The sequence below is a fragment of the Photinus pyralis genome, unplaced genomic scaffold (assembly GCF_008802855.1).
Source record: "Photinus pyralis isolate 1611_PpyrPB1 unplaced genomic scaffold, Ppyr1.3 Ppyr1.4_LG4, whole genome shotgun sequence".
Lineage (NCBI taxonomy): Eukaryota > Metazoa > Arthropoda > Insecta > Coleoptera > Lampyridae > Photinus > Photinus pyralis.
In genome coordinates, this window is record NW_022170511.1 from 28,250,681 (window position 1) to 28,268,910 (window position 18,230).

At 36.7% G+C, this 18,230-nt stretch overlaps 1 protein-coding gene across 6 annotated transcripts in view; it reads right to left on the reverse strand.

Annotated features, from left to right (window-relative positions):
- Nucleotides 1–18,230, reverse strand: part of LOC116167803 (transcription factor Sox-13-like) — a 275,850-nt gene that overhangs the window by 199,504 nt on the left and 58,116 nt on the right. For 2 of the 6 annotated variants that reach the window (XM_031483334.1, XM_031483335.1), the window contains exons 1-2: nt 423–448; nt 321–374 (exon numbers count right to left, since the gene is read on the reverse strand). The exons of 1 other annotated variant lie outside the window; for it this stretch is intronic. In XM_031483334.1, coding sequence (XP_031339194.1) covers nt 321–374; nt 423–433 — 65 coding nt within the window. In that variant the 5' untranslated portion in view covers nt 434–448. Of the gene's footprint in view, nt 1–320; nt 449–18,230 lie in introns of those variants that run through there. 3 more of the 6 variants (XM_031483336.1, XM_031483338.1, XM_031483337.1) reach the window with 2 other exon arrangements.

Here is an 18,230-nt window from a genome sequence, read left to right on the forward strand (position 1 = left end):
GGACAATGACACAAACTGGCTCGGTAAATAAATTTTGTGTAAAAGTTAAATTCAAGAGTTCAATTTACGATAACAAAGCACGAATAATACAATCGGTCATATCCATCACGTTTGGTTTCCTCAGAGTATTCTGTTTTGTTGTAACTTTACGTGTCCAATGGTAATAATAAAAATTTATGTTCGATAAGGGCTAACCTTAAAAGCACGGTGTGCTTGTTTGTACACAGTATGTAGAGTTACGCACTGTAAAAAATTTATCGTATCGATGCAATTTTTAAACTGGTAGATAAGTGTAATTGTAAAATAAAACCTGCACTTACCTTGTAGTCATGACAATTAAAACCTCCCGGAACGGCGCATTATTTTTCGGGAACCTGCAAAACAGTGTCACTTAACTACATTGATCTCCAATAGGTACGGACAATTTACACATTTCGCGCTAACAAATCGATACAAGCACACCTAAATATTGTATAATAGTCATCGACAATCGTCGCATAAGGTTGATTTTCGAGAATCACATATGATTATCATTTAAACAAATGTTTGAGTCTTCGCATTCAAAAATTTTTCACAATGTTTAGTTATCAATCGCACCTGATACACACGAATGACACTCTATTACCTATATCTTTTATTGTAATAAATTTAGGAGCGCCCTTACTCCTTTCTGTGATAAAACATGAAGCATTCTGTAAACAAATCAATCGTTTCCCTATCGCATAATATTTGATTATTCAAATGTAAATCACACCCATATAAAAAATTCGAGTGAGGATGGCGTTCCTTGGAAATAGGAAACAAACTTTAATTATTGCGAAATATGACAGTAACATGCCGGTAAATAATTGACATTTTCCTGCATATTTCCTGTATTCGATACAATTTTTTTTTAAAAACCGTTTCAATCATTTTTTCGCCTGGATGAGACATGTTTTGTGCTGATTGAAAGAATATTGGCAGAGTTTTTCCTCGCGCCCTCTGTGACGTGATTGTTTGTCGATGAACTGAAATTAAATATCCTTTTCTATCTCGGAAATGAGATAGAAGCAGGAGCTTTGCGCTTTGGAAAAAGGGTCCGAAATATTGAGATTAAATACCGTAGATGTTTACCATATTTAGGTGCAATTATTCAACATTAAACTAGGTGCGAATTGTTAAAGCTGACACCTTGTAATAACTGCGTAAGCTAATTTGGAAACGAAAATTATCCGCGATCGCAACAGAAAAAAAGAGACGCTCTACATTAACCGAAGTCGGTGGATGAATAGTACACAAGAGGGGAATTTAAATTCTAATAGGTCTATTATTAAATATAGCAACCCCAACACCTGCAAAGGAATGAATTAGGAAGCAGTTCAATGTAATAATGAACGAGTTTAATTAAGTTAATTATTGTTTTTTTGCTCGCCCAGAGCGGCTTGTTATGGACGAGAACGAGAACGGCGTAAATCATCTTAGCTTAATTAGATGAATTAATTAGCAATAAGGGAAGAATAGCCATGGCCACTCACTTATTCACAGGTGTCGACTAAAACACGCCCAGTTCGCCCTAGAAACTTGCCGAAATTTTAATGAGGTGCCTTAATTGATTAAATGATATCTATAGGGCTCTTTTTCTTACAAAACAACTGGCATTTTGTGGGACAAAGTGTGAAGATTGTTCCATGATAACATTATTTCTGTTTAGGAACTTCCCTAGACCAAAGGTGGTTCACCCGATTGCTTATAAAACAATGGAAGAGTGCACGTGTAATTTGAAAAGGATTTGAAATATAAATTAGAGCTCTTTTAAAGGTTAAGGCCCTATGAATTTGACCTTTAAAAACAAAATATCCTGAAGGTGTTAATATTCCAAGTCCAAGTCCTGCTATCTATAAACTTCCTTTTCGATCTCCCTCTTCTCTTCACTTCGTCCTGCATGATTTGTCTTGTTGCTCTTTCCTTTCCTAGCCTCCTTATATGACCCAGCCAGCGCACCCTTGGGCTTTTAAACACTCATAACATGGATGATTGACCCTACAAGCCCATCACCTCTTCTGCGTTCTCCTTTAATTTAAATCTACATAAATATTCTTCTCAGCACTTTCCTTTCTCATATTTCCAGCTTTTTTCGGTCTGTTTTAGTAAGGATACGATTACTCCTAAAGTCCTCCACGGCTTCTATTTCAGTCAGGTTTTCGCCCTCCGATCTGAAGATTAAATTTCGACGCTCTTCTCACTGCTGCTCTCTTTCCTTCTTGCACTTCCATATACTTTGTCTTATCCATGTTGATTCTTAGACCATAGCTTGGCAACTTTTTGCAATTGCCGTAGCATTTCTTCTACTTGCTTCTGGCTACTAAGGTTACATCCTTACTTTGTTGTTCGCCTCTTGTAGCGTCATCTTTATTTTGTAGGCTGATTATCTTTGTGGGTATGTTAAGTTTACCAGGTTGTTGCCCAGTATGCAGTATAGAGTTTAGCCTTTTCGCTATTTCCTAAAAATGTCTAATGTTTAACTTTTCCGCCAATTTTTGTTTTCCTCTTCCATTCTCTTCCTCTTTTTTTCTCTGCATATATTTTTGTTTTTTTTTCTGCTGCTTTCATATCTCCTCTTATTTTCTTGGGTATTCTTGTGGTTCGCTTCTTTTATTAATTTCTGTATACTTTTCCAGTTTGTTTCTATATTTCGCAGGCTCTCTTCCAACCCCTTTCTATATGTTTCGATACATTCTTCCGTTTTCAGTTTGCTTTTGTTATACGTCACTCTTTTCCTCGTATCTTCGCCTTTTCAATTGGCTTCACTTGTTCCATTTTTACTCCGACTAAAAAATCTGTCAGCATCTACTCTTCCACAGCTTCTTACGTCGTTGGCGGATCTGATATGTTGTGATTCCATCGTCACGTGGTCAATTGATTGATAGTTTTTCTTCGCGCTCTTAAAATGTATAAATTATCCCATACCCTCTATTCCTGTTCCGCTTTGTTTTGTTTCCTGTAATGCATTTATTATTATATATTTTGTACCTCTATAGTTCTGCCATTAGATTTTTCATTGGCCCTTGGATTGCACGCCCCCCTTCCATTCCAGGTTCCTACCTGTGATACCGTTCTTCAGCTTATTTTTCCGTATCGCTGTCCTTTTCGTTATACTCATTTTTCTTCCCGCTTGTGCTTCTCCTAACCGTTTGAGGGGAAGCGGTCGGGGGGAAATCAGTTCAATTTTCCAATCTTTCTGATTTCGAGTACAACCAAGCTAGTCTGACCGTGTGCCGCTTCTCTTTCTTTGCCATATCTCGTAGTTCTTTCTGTATTTTCGCTTCTTTCCTGGTTTGGTCGTGGTCAATGAAATATTGGGTTCCTTTCAACTAATTTTTTGCTTTCATTATCTTATATATATTATTTTATCATTATTTTACATATATTCCCTCTTTCACTTTTATTTTCTACACACTCTAAATAAATTTGTCAACTCCCTTTAATTCATCCTTCTCTTTCAGATCGTATCCTTTAAATATTGTGTTGTTTTTCGTCTGTTGTTTCTCCATGGTTTCCATTTTATCTTCTATGGACTTTATTCTCTCTGTCCTTTTATTTCTCATCTTTTAATTGGCGTATCTCTTCCTGGTCGTCTTTTTGGTCTACCCGTATGGCCTTCACCTCGGGCATTAACTCCTTAATTCATTCCCGTTATTTCTTCGCACCCTCCACTTTAACTTGGAGATATTTTGGCCCCCTAATCTTCTTCCCTAATTTTGGAACATACTTACTTGAAAAACTTCCAAAAAAAATGCGAACATTTGAGAACATTTCGTAACTTTAAATCGGTGAATCGTAACAATTAGCAAAATGAGCATGCAATAGTCAAATCCTATAATCACGAAAAACTTTTAATGTCCTGTAAATCTAAGACCGCAAATTTTTGTGCGCGACTCTTCCACTCCCAAATTGTACTTTAGATTTTTAGCTTGTGATCACGAAAACTAGAGTGTTCAATTATAAACTGTTTTGTTCTTTTCGCTCGTAATTCAAATGTAGTATTCTTGCTCTTATTTATATTCTTACGCCAAGTAGATGTTTCCGTTGTAATCCACTAGTTTTGGATGTATGTTAATTCCTATAAATTTGTTATTATCTTAGTATAGATTTCTTATTACTTTAGTTCTTTGTGTCGCCGTACGAGGTCGTGCAGAGTTCTCTTTAATTTCTTTCGGCGCACGCACTTCTTTTTACAAGGACGACATTCGACCATTTCTGGTAAAAGAATACACGCCATTATTATTTTTTGTCTGCCTTTTTTTGGGATTTATTGGTGCTGTATGAGTTTAGTGAAGCTTTTCTCTTGTTTTTTTTTGCTTTCGGCGCTTCGCTGATACAGTGACCGATATATTTTACAAGTTTTAAAGCCGTTTTTCGGTATGAATTCTACTTATGGCTTACTACGATTCAGCCGAATTTTGGATTTGCTCAATAAGTATTGCGAAAGGAAGTTTCATCTCATCAATTGAAGCACGTCATAGATGAGTTTCTACCTTACTGACAGAATCCAGTGAAATTAATTTCGTGATACTGCCAATACCTGTGGACCCACTTACATTGTCTCATGAGCTTTTTTACATTTTGAATTAATGAGACTGCACTGCTATTGAATAGAAATTTAGTTATTTGTGCATCGTAAAGTACGTTTCTTCAATTTAACATCACGTTTATGAGCTGCTATACACAATCGTAAGGATAATCCGTGACCTATCAAAATTTTGCGTTTGCTAGTGTAAAATTTTTCGAATTATTGATTCGTAATGACGGTTTCAGTATCCGATTGCCTCCGTGTCAGACGTTACCTATGTCCTAATATTTTATGTGCAGCGCTATTCACTATCCCTTTTATTTGTTTGTTGTGTTAGATTTGCAGAACGCGCCCTTCTGAACTGAAACCGACCAGAATTCATAGAAAAGCGTGTAGGCAAACGAGCTAAAAGGTGAAAACATAACCGGTACCATTTTGCAACAAAACTATGCTAATCTACTAAGAAAAAACGTATTGCACTTTTTTTATTCTAACGAAAATTGTGTGAACCTCACCCGAGGCACAATTTTCAAAGTTCCTCGAAAAAATGTTACCTTTTGATAACATACGGCAGATTTCTGTAACAAAATCCCGAATAACACTTAATCGTGTCTTCAATTCTTGAGGTAATGTTTAGTGTTTTGGAATTTTTGTCACTTTGTTAAAAGTTACAAATTTCATAAAAAGATGGCCTTTTCAAATGTAGGTTTCCAAATATATTTGTTTGTTGCTTGAACGCTAGTACTGCTGATCAAAGAGAGTACCCACTCATTTTTTTTCCTAATGCTATGTAATTATAGATTTCAAGATATCAAGATCAAGAATATTTTTAAGTGCCAGTACAATTCGTGAAATCTGCATTTTTTTAATAAAGGGAATCATGAATTTCTATCTTTCGAATATTTATTTGAAAATGTCCGAAGTATCTCGAAAATGCCTTGAATTTGAATGTTGTCAGATTATACAATCCTAATCTCAAAACAAAATTGGATTTTATAACCATATTGGCCTGAATTGAATCTTGAGGAATACCTATTAGGAATCTGATATTATCAAAAATTACAAGCATGTATTTGCTCCACACTTTTTATTTATGACGAATCGGAATACTATAGCAGAGTCAATTCCATCATTACAGGTCAATAAGATTTTAACATTTTCAAAGAAATGAGACACGAAAGGATTTCTATTTTCGATTATTGAAACTTAAAAATAATTCAATTCTGAGGGTCGATAATGTTTGTGGAGTCAATAAATTCTGATTTATGCTTCATCCAAGTTTCAAATTTTAAATCTTCAAGTTTCAGAAATCTTTCCTTTCCTTTAGACCTCCCCATTTTGTTCAATATCATTAATATCTATAGCTAAAATGTAATCGCCTGTCATACTAGTGCTATGGTTCGTGGGCTATCAAACTCAACACATTAAACGGGTGAAAGACTACCCAACCGAAGGAGAAAGACGCCGAAATTTATTAACTTTAAACATTTCAAACCTGCAATAAAACAAACATCTACACGTTGCTAATTTGTGTATTTAGTTACCACTTTTTAAACTTTTAATACCAACATAAGTCACCTGCTTTTGTTTATCACCTCGTAAATACCTACCAACCAAAATTAATAGATTTAATAATAGCCAAATATTACAACGAACATAAATATCATTATGTTATGTGTTGTGAAAAAAATTTTCATTCTCTTCTAAACGTTTATACTAGCGGTAATTAATGGCCAGAATCGGTTGCCAAAAGCGCGTGTATCAATTTCAAGAATACATTGTATTAGTTTTTCTCAATCGCGTTACTTTCGTCATCTGATCATTAAGGAGTTTCGACATTTTTTAAATAGAACCACGCGGCGTATTAATCTCATGCAAATATTGTTCAGCCATTATTATATTATTAGGTAACGTCTACCTTGATAGTCTGGTGTTGATCAATTTATAGTCTGTTATAGACACTTTCATATAGCATATGGCGACACAATAACTTCGTTGTAAAAGTTACTATAATGTAATATATTCGCATATTAAAGATTATTAAAAAATAGCAAACCCACGCGTCGCTCACTGCTTATAACCTGCTTAGCTATATATTAATGGGAAAACTTTTGTTCGCTATATTAAACAATATTTCATTCCAGGCAGGCGAGAATGTTCGAAAATGTTGTGAAATATAAAAAGAATTGAAGGATGTAGAACAAATGTATTCTGTCTTATTTAGAATAGATTTCGGCAATTACCGTTATTATACTAGGCGACATTTGTGTCTGTAATTGGTTCGGTGTAAAAAAGTTGTTTTAGAAACTCCAATTTTAGATCACAAGCGTTGTATGTAGAAGATATAAATTATATACTTGTATCGCTTAGGCCACCATTCTGGAACATTACAATAAACTGATGTTTTCAGATCTACTTTCATATACATACTTTGAGCAACCCAAGATATTACGGTATCCTTGCATTATTGTGTCATACGTAATTTCTTTTGTATTTCTACAAAATGTAAAACTGATAAATAGAATCCTTGTTCATCTTAATTCAACACGTGTTTCTTTTTCGTCATTCCTATATACAATAATTTACCTAAAAAACAATAAAACCGTGAGAGTGAAAGTTATTAGTGCTAATTACGGCAGGTACCTTCTTGTTCCAAGTGTATGTCGATTATTAATTAGACTAGGGGTGCTGAATGCTATGCCCGCTGGATGTGCGTTTGAGATTAGTGCTTGTCATTAATTGGGATAAAGTAGTGAGCCCGACCACGTCGGAAGGTCTCCTATCTTCCTGGGGGTACGTCGGAAACGGGGCCAGGTCCATGCCTGCAGCTGGTGGGCTTGGTCCGGCGTTGAGTAAAGCCTTCCTTTACTCGCGGGAGCTACGCCCTTCGTTGGAAAGGCACCTTAACGCATGGAGAATATGTTGGTCCTGGTTGGGACCGTATTTGGGCACATGGAAAAGACTCTTATTATACACACTTGGAGTTACGTTACGGCAGTAAGTGCTCTGGGTCAATTTAAGAGCCTTCGTCGATCTGTGGCTCTGCTCTGTACCTCAGGATTCGTTCCACCCAGCACATAAGTGGAAACACTCACCTTCTGAATCCGTCCTGCCCACCGCGATGGATGCTCCGTACCGCAGGATGTGTGAGCCGGCCGATCAGTGTTAGTACCCCGTGCCTATGCTGTCTGAGTCCACCGCGTTGGAAGAATCCTGTTTACCCCTCGTTCATTGTGAGTACTGAATCACTATCCAATCAGCTTCCGCACTCGGACACAGGATCTCCATGCTTATCGATGGACGAATGTGTAAACATAATCGAAGTAATGGCAATTCAGCTAAGCAGTATCGATTTGGAAGTTCAGGAACAATGGATTGGAACATTAATGTCGGCTGGTGTTCCAGATATGTATCAACCAATGTGTTGCGTTCCAAAACTAGAATTATTATCCTTTAGTTTTTCCTTCGAAGAAAATATCTTGGCACGGTCTGTAGATAACCGTTTTGCTTGTCCCTGTATATATCACACTTGTTATGTGCGGTGCATGAGCCGCCGAAGTTAGAATTGCACCGCATCTGCGCATTCATTCGTCGATCAGCATACTGAACGTGCTTGTTAAAAAGCAACACGTCATTTTCATCGAGCAGTTTGTACACCGTCGTTACAATCGTCTTCGTCAAAGGGTCGTTTAACCAGCCGAATTACGCTGCCGCTTCAACAAAAGCAACAACCCCATCGCCGCAATCGCCTTATCGTTTTCGTTGTTTTGACCTACTTCGAAACAACAAGTAAGTTCAAATTTCTAGCATTGTGTCGTCGTACTGATCGCCAACCAAGATTTTGAATAAATTACTTTATTTGTATTTTTTAATAATAACATGTTAAATCATTCGTGTCGACACTATTTCATTCCTCTCATACAAAGTCATAGTAAGCAATTTTAAGCACAGTCCATTACATTATAAATATCGAAGTCGCCCCATTATATATAGATAGATAGAAATTACTGGGGACTATGTGAAGACAAATTTATTTCAAGATGTACAAGTACTCACTCACGTACTCACTTCAGTGAAAATCAAGCGGCTGCATTTGTTAGGAAATCTAGGTCTGGTGACTTCAAGAAAACTGTACAGATGTCGTGAATTGGGACATATCATGTCGAATAGTCCTAATAAGAAGATCGACAAGAAGAAAACTGACGGTAAGAACATGCTTTGTACTATATCGGCGTTGAAGTGTCCAAAAAATGAGTGGAGCGGACTCCCCAAGGACCGTTTTGAAAATGACAGCAAAAAACTTTACAATGAAAGGACAATTTGTTGGAAATTACAATTTAGCAATTTATCAATAATACGAACGAAAGTGTCAACTTGAAGGATGTCCTCGATCTGCCTGAGATTCACTCGGAACTTGCATTCAATCCTAAAGATTGTGAGCTATGGACATACGGTTATCTTCAACAAAAAAGGATGCAGAGTTGTTAATCAGAAGGATGAAGTGATTGCAACAGGAAGTAATGCTGGGAATTTGTTCAAGTTACTGCATGGAATATCATATGTATCAATGGAGAAGTATTTGGCACAATTGTTCGGGACACTTTTCTCACGCAGGTTGAACAATGAACATTTTGTTAAGGGGGTCGATCATGTTTTTTGAGTAAAATTCCTCGTTTACCATTTAATAATTTTGGTTCAAAAGCGTTTGCGGTACCATGGAGGAAAGTTTATTGTTGACGACTTCTCCAGAAAAGTGTTTGAGTGTTTCTTGAATTGGTTGAGTTTGGTTCGAAACAAAATTGAACACATCGAGAAGATGGCAAAAGAACAAACCGTTACAAAATAAAATTGTACGAACAGACAATGTTTCGGAGTTTTGTAACAGCAAAGTAGCTGAAATCATAGATTCCAAATCAGAAGGCTACACCATCTTCTCATGAGCAGAATGGCGTGGTAGACAGGAGCTTAATAGGAAAAAGCAAGATGCAAGCTGATTCATTCCAGTCTTGAGACGAAGTATTGGACCGAAGTTGCGAATTTTGCGTTGTATTTGGTGAATCCTTTACGAAAAGACAAACACGTGAAGAAGTTTGCTCAGGGCGGACCCCAAAGGTTTCTGGATACAAGGCAGTTTTCATACTCCAAAAAAAAGAGACAGAAACTTGATCCGAAGGGGAAGGAAATGATTTGATGTAAGTAGAAATGTTTCTTTTCTTGAAAATCAATATAATAGAAATGATAGGGATAAGAAGGAGAATATATTTCTATATTTTTCGCGGATCTAAAGTTGAAATGGTGAAAGAAACCATGTTTCTCGTGCAAATGTCTTGCCCAAGCCTGAGGTTGTAGATCCAGTAACTAAGCCTTTCTTGTTTACGAAAATCTAGTAGATGATGCTCGTCGATTTCATCCTGATCCTGAGATTGTTGGAGAGCACACCGTTACACCAATTTCTTGGGTTAGGAAATCTTCCAGTCATTAAGCCTCCTGTTACATTTGGGTTTTCTGGTGTTGAAACATTTTGCAATGAACTGATAACTGTTCAAGATGCTTTGATAGATCGTTAATCTTCGAAGTGGAAAATCAAGCCAAAGAATGATGCTCTGTAATGGTTAACAAGACTTGGGTTGTATGTGATTTGCCACCTGGAAAGAAATCCAAAGATATACGATGGTCGAACGTTTTAAGGCAAGACTTGTTATCAAAGGATGTTTTCAACGTAAGGGAATTGACTTTGAGCAGATGTTTTCACAAGTTGTTCGTCACACATCCATAAGATTTCTTCTGGCGACATCGATCAAATGGATGCAGTTATTACTGCTTTTGTACAAAGTGAAATTTCTGAGGAGATCTATATGAAATGCCCTCAAGATTATAAAAGTGAAAAAAAGAAAGGCAAACTAAAAAAGCTTTACATGGTTTAAAGGAAGCTAATCGTTGCTGGAACTTGAAACGTTCAGACTTTTAAAAAAACTTCGGGTTATAGTCTAAGATACACCGCATAAGGAGTGAAACACATTCTTTATCAATCTTGATATGTAAACAAACACATTGCAAATGGGTTGCCTAAAAAAATAAGTCAAGAGTGCACCTAATTAAAATTAATGTAATAAATATTTTTGTCCGCTTCTATCACATAGAGAGCGCACTTTCAAAACGGAATCGTTATATCCTAATTTCTACAAGGTAAAAAGATGCTCAATCTACTCTTAGAACAATTAATAAGGATGCGTCAGGGGCAAATTATGTCCTACAAGACTTGAGTTGAACACTTTCAGACTGAAATAAAAGCTGCAATGTTTGGATTATTGTCCTTACCAAGGATGGGAAAAACTTAATGCGTATCGATTGAAAAATATTCTGGGGCGTATACACGTTAAAAGTAAGTTAAATTCCTTGTCGACCTTACGAGCAGAAAAGAATCCATTATAAACTTGATAATTGTGTCCATTGTTTCCAAGTCTTTCAAGGCACGAACAATAAACGCTTACAGTTTGCGAGAGTTTTTTTAGCGCTTTTTTCTCCACACAGTATTATAAACAATAGTAGAAGAAAGAGTAAGAGGACGTATGTGAGATGCATATAAACGTCTAGGTATATACAAGCGTTAAGAGGTGCTATGGAAGAATTGAAGCCACAATGTGACAAAAGTGGTGATACAAAATGTATGATCTTTATTGTCAGTCTGCGAGACAACAAAGATAGTTATTGTGATCCTTTAACGAGTCTCTAAGCACCTCTATTCTTGTTTTAAGTATGGATAAGTCTCCACGTCAAATGAGAACATGCACTCGTTTCACCGCGCCACGTTAATGGGATAATATTTGCATTTTTACTGATTGCTATAGTAATTTCCGGAAGGGATAACAACAGGTAGGCAACTCACACGAAGACCAATTACAAGCACCTGTAATTTTGTTTCATTTGTGTGTAAGCTGCATTTCGTGCAAAGGCAAAGGATTCCATTGTCCTGTTAAAACATTTTTGGGCTCGATTATTACCGTACTGTTCGAATAATAAGATCCGGTCTGCACATTTTTTAAATAGGCGATTGAGTAGGTCAGTACGTACATATCATTAAAATTGCGCTTACAGGTACCATAAACAACTACCTTTCGGCGTATAGATGACCCGCGATTTTATTTTATCTCGGTTGAAAATAACGATAGAAAAGCGGGAGGTATAATAAAACGGTAAAGTGGATCTTGAAAATAACCTCGGGGCCATCTCGAATTTACACCATTTATGCATTTAATTATAAATAAAATATAGTTATTTGCGCGGATATTCTACCACTAATCATCCAAAGAAAAAGCAGCGAAATTTTCTGTAAGATTACGATCTTGCGACTTGTTTAAAGTTAACGGTTTTAAATCTGACGTAAACCATGTTTTAGCAGGTGGATGACTCCGTTTTGGTTTGATTCAACACCATGTTTCATGATCTATTGTAATTAGCGTCCCACTATGAATTTATTTACGGAGAACAAACGATGTAATTCACTTTCCATAAGTGCATATCTACGAGTATATCTCAACGATTCTCGATTTCATTTTCCCGTTTTTTGACTGAATGCTAAAGTTCGCACTTTTGAGTCATCTATAAAAATTAGCACATATGCTCTTTAACCCTCCTTCTTAAACGTTCCGACGTGGTGCCACTCACATCTACCCCTCGAACCCCCGTTAGGAGAGGGGTGCCGAAATTGCTTATGACCGGACCACTGTTTTTAACTCTACTAAACCCTGTACTAAGCTTAATGGTTGTGAAAACACGCTTAGAATTTTTGTAGTCGCCCACTGGGGCACAGGTAAGCCCATATGAGTAGGGGTTGCCTACGTATTCAGATATATTTTTTGTGATTTGTTCTGTGTAAACCCAAACTTGCATACAATAAAGTTTTTACGACAATCAGGGGGTAATCTGGGACCTTTCAGTGCAGGTTGCCTACCTCTTTCAATGGTTCTAATTCAACAAGAATTTAGATTTTAGACACTTATCATCGTTAAACAGGTGATTTGATAAATGCATTCAAAAATGTTCAGTCTGTTTTCAGGTCGGAAATCTTCAAAGCTTTTTAAGGATTTACATTTTTTTGCGACGTCAAATAATAATTGCGAGTATCCGCAGATTTTAAGATCGAAATCTTAATTTAGCAATAATTCCATTGCTCAAGAAATCGCTACTACTTTGGATCTCGTGTCTATATTTTTCAAGGTACAGCATTCAATCGTGACAATTTCATGAACCTTTATAATTTAGTAGTTATAGTTTTTAAAATTTTATAAATCTAGAAGCACCAGAATTCGGGATTTTTTGAAAGCTTGCAAAATTTTTTATGTACATATATTAGAATGGAGGTATGTTAATTTTTTGTGTTCGATGGGAAGTTAATCTAATTTCTTTAGAGAGTTTTAATTTTTAGTTTGAGTTTCAATCGTAGTCCTAACTCTATTTTCAAGTCTATATCCACGTTTAAGTATGAGTTCCAGTTTTCATTGACGTTGACCCCTGTCCAGCTATATCAATGTAGGAATTGCAGTCAACTTTATTTAACTTAAGCTACACACAGCGTTTGGAGGGAAAATAACTAAAATTGAGATAAGGGGTCATTTATTTACTTTCATTAGTCAATTACTCAGTCATGTTAATTAGCGGTTAATTTCCTCTTCAACGTTAATTTTTTTAAATTTTGAATGTCGGTAACGAGTGTTAGTTAGCTTCACTGACTTGTCGATACCTGGTCGATTCAATTCTGCACGTGCGATTATTGTGGGCACGATTCGAACGCTCCGAACCCGGACACAAGTGGGCTCTTGAAGCCATCGTTATTTTCCATGACCGGCTGGATTAACTCGGGGTTCCATGTTCCAGCGTCGATACTACGATTTTTATCCATCCTACGATATATTGTGCCCTCGGCCGTCAAGATGACAATCCCGTTACCCCAAGAACGTAAAACCTTTTTTCGGTAAGTCCTTGAACTATTAGTAATTTTTAAAAAAATCTTAAGGTCATTGAGTCTTCGTGCACCTTTTATCGAAAATCTACCTAGGAGATTTTACTAGAAATCACCGTAAACCTTCTTTAGCGCATTTCCACAAAAATAAAAAAAAATGTACTATTGTGGCCACTTTGTCCGTCCGTCCGTTCGTCCGCCCGTTCGTTGAGACGCTACTAGCTTTATCTTAAGAGCTATTGTTCTACTTTTTTCGCTATTCGGTTCGTTATGGTGTCGAGGCTTGCATCAAGAAAGGAATTTTTTCCTCGATTTTTTCTGCGTTCTGCTAAAAAAGTTATTGTAAAAAACCAAAATACCGTTTTTTACATGTTCCATAATTTTACACTTTTGCCGTTTATTAACGATCCTAGAGATCGTTTATAATTTTGTATTGCTGTCTGTCGTCTGTCTGTTGGTCTGTTCGTCTGTTCTTTTGTCTGTCTGTCCCTCTATCTGTCCGTGTGATGTCCGATCGCTTTGACATCTCCGTTAGTTATGAACTGAATTGCATGAAATTCAATATGGGCATAGCTTTAGCCATATAATACGCAATGCCAAAAGTTGAGTCGATTCCATTCAAAATTCAGAGTGCCCTTTTCGCATCTCGACCATTTATAAACCGAATTGTAAACTTTTTTATTTATAAAAGTATTTGAATGAAATTTGATACATAGGCACTTGGATTAGACGAAAATCTAACACCAGTTTCAAAATTTAGGTTTGCGCATGCGCAGTGCCAACTTTCTTACTTAGGAAAGCATTGAAATGAAATTCTTCTTATAAATTGAAATTGAATAAGTAGTCCGTCAAAAATGGATTGCACATGTGCAACGCTATCTTTCATATTTGTGGTCGGATTTTTAATGGAAAATGAATTATTATTCTTGTAAATCGTTTACGATTACTTTTTAACTTGTTTAGAAAGCTTGTTACGTCTTCAAAATAGAATTCTTAGGTTAAGTTTCTTCCTTTGAAATTCCCACAAAGAAATTATCCTTAGCACGCCCTGTATACATGGTCGGACTGGCCAGTCACGCGATCGGGCGACCAACCCCTTTTCGTATCGCTTCGCATTCCTTTGTTACATTGTACATGGATGACCGCTAGCAGATGTATTTAACAACTGGTCTCTATAGGGGCTTTGTTACGAAAAGTGTTGTTCCGGAACTCTTATTTCTTTTAGGATTAGGAGACAGGAAGTACAAGTACTGCTTTAATTTCTAGCTCTGTCTTAGCCACCGATTGCCGTACATAATTGATCAGTTTTATAATGGTTCCCCTAGAGATATGTAAATTATTTCTGTAACATCCGACAGCCCTCGGTAAGAAAAGCAAAGGAAAAATTAATATTTTAGAATTTCAGTTCCCTTAAGTAATTATTAGATGATTGTGATTTCCTATGTTAATTTAAAACGAGCATTAGAGCTGCAGTCGTGCTGTTTATTTCATAATGGGCATTACTGAATTTGAAAATTTTAATCCGGTAAATTAACTACGTGTAATTAAAAGCAGCTAATTAAATGAGTTGCGGTAAATTGCATACGAACGAGCAGCGAGAGGTCTCATAAACGTGATGCAGGCCACAGGGTATGGTTTTTCCCTTCCTGTATTTGACATCCCATAACTACCGCTAATTAATTTATGCTTTGTTGCTTGCGTTCCCGTAGATGGCAATGGCTACCGCGTCCTTGAGTATTGCTTTTATTTCGCTATATTTTATTTCCCGTAGGTCACATAGGTATGCTTTCTGCTGGGGCAACCGTGTTCGTAATTCTGGTTTAGTTGCTTCCCCGGACGCAAACGCCCGCTCAATTCTGGACTAAGCCGTTTCTTCAACTGACTGCCTGTGGCTACCGATTGTGCCACATCTTCGAAGCCGTCCCCAAACCGCCGACCTTAGGCAGAAGCAAGGTTTTCGTCTTCATTCTTCTGGTGGCGCTCGAGTCCGTCCGTCCGGCCCTTTCCCCGACATCAAATTCAGGTCGCCACCGACTGCGCCCGAGGTGTGAATTACGAACCATCATCGTTAGTCGTCCCCTTTCCTCATGTCTTGGGTGTTAAGAACACGTCTTTAAAAGTTACCAAAGAAATTTTAGGAAACCAGGTGATCCCTATAAAATGTCACAACTTCAAATGCGAATATCTGAAAAACGCAGTGTCACAAGGAGAACAGAAAGTGGAAGACCTGTGAGGTCGATATGCGAATATCTTGGAATGGAATGGAAAATGGGAAGGTGGACACGGGGCATATGCATATTTCGAGAATTCGTTAAAAATTCATTACAAAATTCGCTGAACCAGTACTTCTTTGCTTGTATTTCGAGAAGTCTGAAGGTTTAGGTATAACGGTTTACTCCAAAGAACTTGCGACTTAAAAGACCATCTAGGGACAAAACGTGAAACTGACATGAACAAGTGAATTTGTTAATTGTACATACTCGCTTAATTGCTTGCAGACAAGCTACAAAAATCCGTGGTGTATTAGGGTGATGTGCACGATATGAAAATTTGAATGAAAAAGACGTCTGTACAAAAAAAGGATTGCGCATGAAAAGCGTTTGAGTTATTAAGACGCAAAATCTAAATTGAATGAGATCCCATCTTATAAGAATTGAATTTAGTATTTCAAGTTGTTCGGTCCGAAAAAGCGTGCGTCATCCTTTTCACTGCTTGCAGCAGCACAATATCCGGAAATATAATCAGATCAGCGCTACGACAATTTGCTTCAATTTTATATGATATCTACGCTTTAGCGCGCGTGGTCTGCATTCTGTAAAGACGGTCACGCTTGAGTAGTCCTCTTCCGCTGTTCAATACATTTTATAATGTGCCTTACTTATTCATTGCACACAATCGCGTCAATAATTAATGAACATAGGGGTCAGGACTGGCCTTTTAAAAGACCCTTCTTTATTGAGCTTTCCCCACAAATAGGTTGTTTTTGTTTGATAACTTTGTTTGATAGCTTTTTTTTACGGGGACACTACGACATAAATTTAAAATTATATTACCCGATACATAAAATTGGTGGATCACTTTACCTAAATGAAGCATCTTTTTCTCAAGCTCAATCACATTGCTAATATAAGCTCCTCGAGCCAGAGTTTGCTTTAGTAATTAACACAAGGAGCTAAACTAAATGAATAGATCAATACACATCACTAATATAAATCATTTCAATAATTTAGTAAGAATACACCTTTCAGTTAAGGACGTTACCAACAAAGATAGGCTAATAGACAAAAACGCAAGAAAGCGAAAAGGACTCATTGCAAAAACTATGTAAGTATATAGAGATGTAAAATAGTTATTTACCTAACAAGTTCGGTAAGTTAATTTTCCCGCATGAGCACTTTGTTTGCAGCACGACCGTAGGGAGTGCTGCATTTAGTGCGAATGCGGGAAAATTCTTTCCGAAAGAGTTAGGTACAATATTTTTTGTAACGAATTGCGTAAAAAAAGGTCAAAATTAATAGTTTTGTAAATTAGTTTTTTTTTAATCATGAGTTGGTAACACAATCATATGTTTGGTTGGTAACATAATTTTGTAACTACCATTGCACTGGTCACATTTAAAACTTCCACATCTTTGTTTAATACATATTTTGCCTTTGCAATGAGTGCTACTACTGGTCACGGCATTGCATCGTTTGCACTGAATATCCTTGGAAGTCTTCAATGTTAACAAATATGCTTTGAAAAGAGTGCTCTTATTGGTCGCGTAAGTGCACTGATCGTATTTAATATTCCCAGAAGACATGTGTGAAGAAATGTGTTCTCAAATTTGATTTATCTTGAGTTGCGTAAATACACTCGTTACATTTAAAATCCTTGGAAGCTTTGTGTGTGTTAATATGTGCTTTCTTAAACTGCATATGCGAATAGTTGCAGATATCACTGGTCACATTTTAAGACGTTTTAACAATAAATTTTACTTTTTCTTGAGTTACAATTCTGAAAAATAATTTGATTGCGTTATAAGTTCTTGTTTATATATTTACGTAAAACTTAGTGTACGTCTGTTTCCGATTAATCGCACTAAATACCCTCAACCAACGGTTTAATTGATTTTACAGCAGATGACAGTTAACCATGACATGACGTTCGTTGACTTCAATAAGTACTACCAACCGAAGAACGCGCATAACCCCTTGTCTCCAGCGGAAACTAAAAAACACCGCGATGCGGGAAAGTCGTTTTCCCGTGCATCGAGGATGCTTGGAAACATTATCTTTCCATTCAATGAGTACAAAAAATAGATTGTAAAATTGGATATTGATTGGATTGGACATTGGATAAATGAATAGATGATATGAGAAATTTATTGTTAGAAATGAAATATGTTTTATAATGGAATGGTTTTGACATTTTAACAGTTATTGTTTTGTGCTCTTAGTTTTTGTCAATTCTCATCGGAGTTGTGCACTTTCTTTAGATTTCTCGTAAGAATTGTGTGGATTGATTGATAAAGCCTCCGTCTAGATTTTCCCCAACATGAATTTTTTTGGTGTTGTCGTTGTACGTTTAAAAGCTTTTCCAAAAAGGCCCCCCACTTTACTTATACAAAGTTATTGCTATATTGTAGCGCTAGCGAACGAAGGTGGATGTGACGCAATCTTTCCTGGATACGTGTTTTGTTCCAAAACATTCGATAAGACTCGCGGCTACTCGGAACACTCG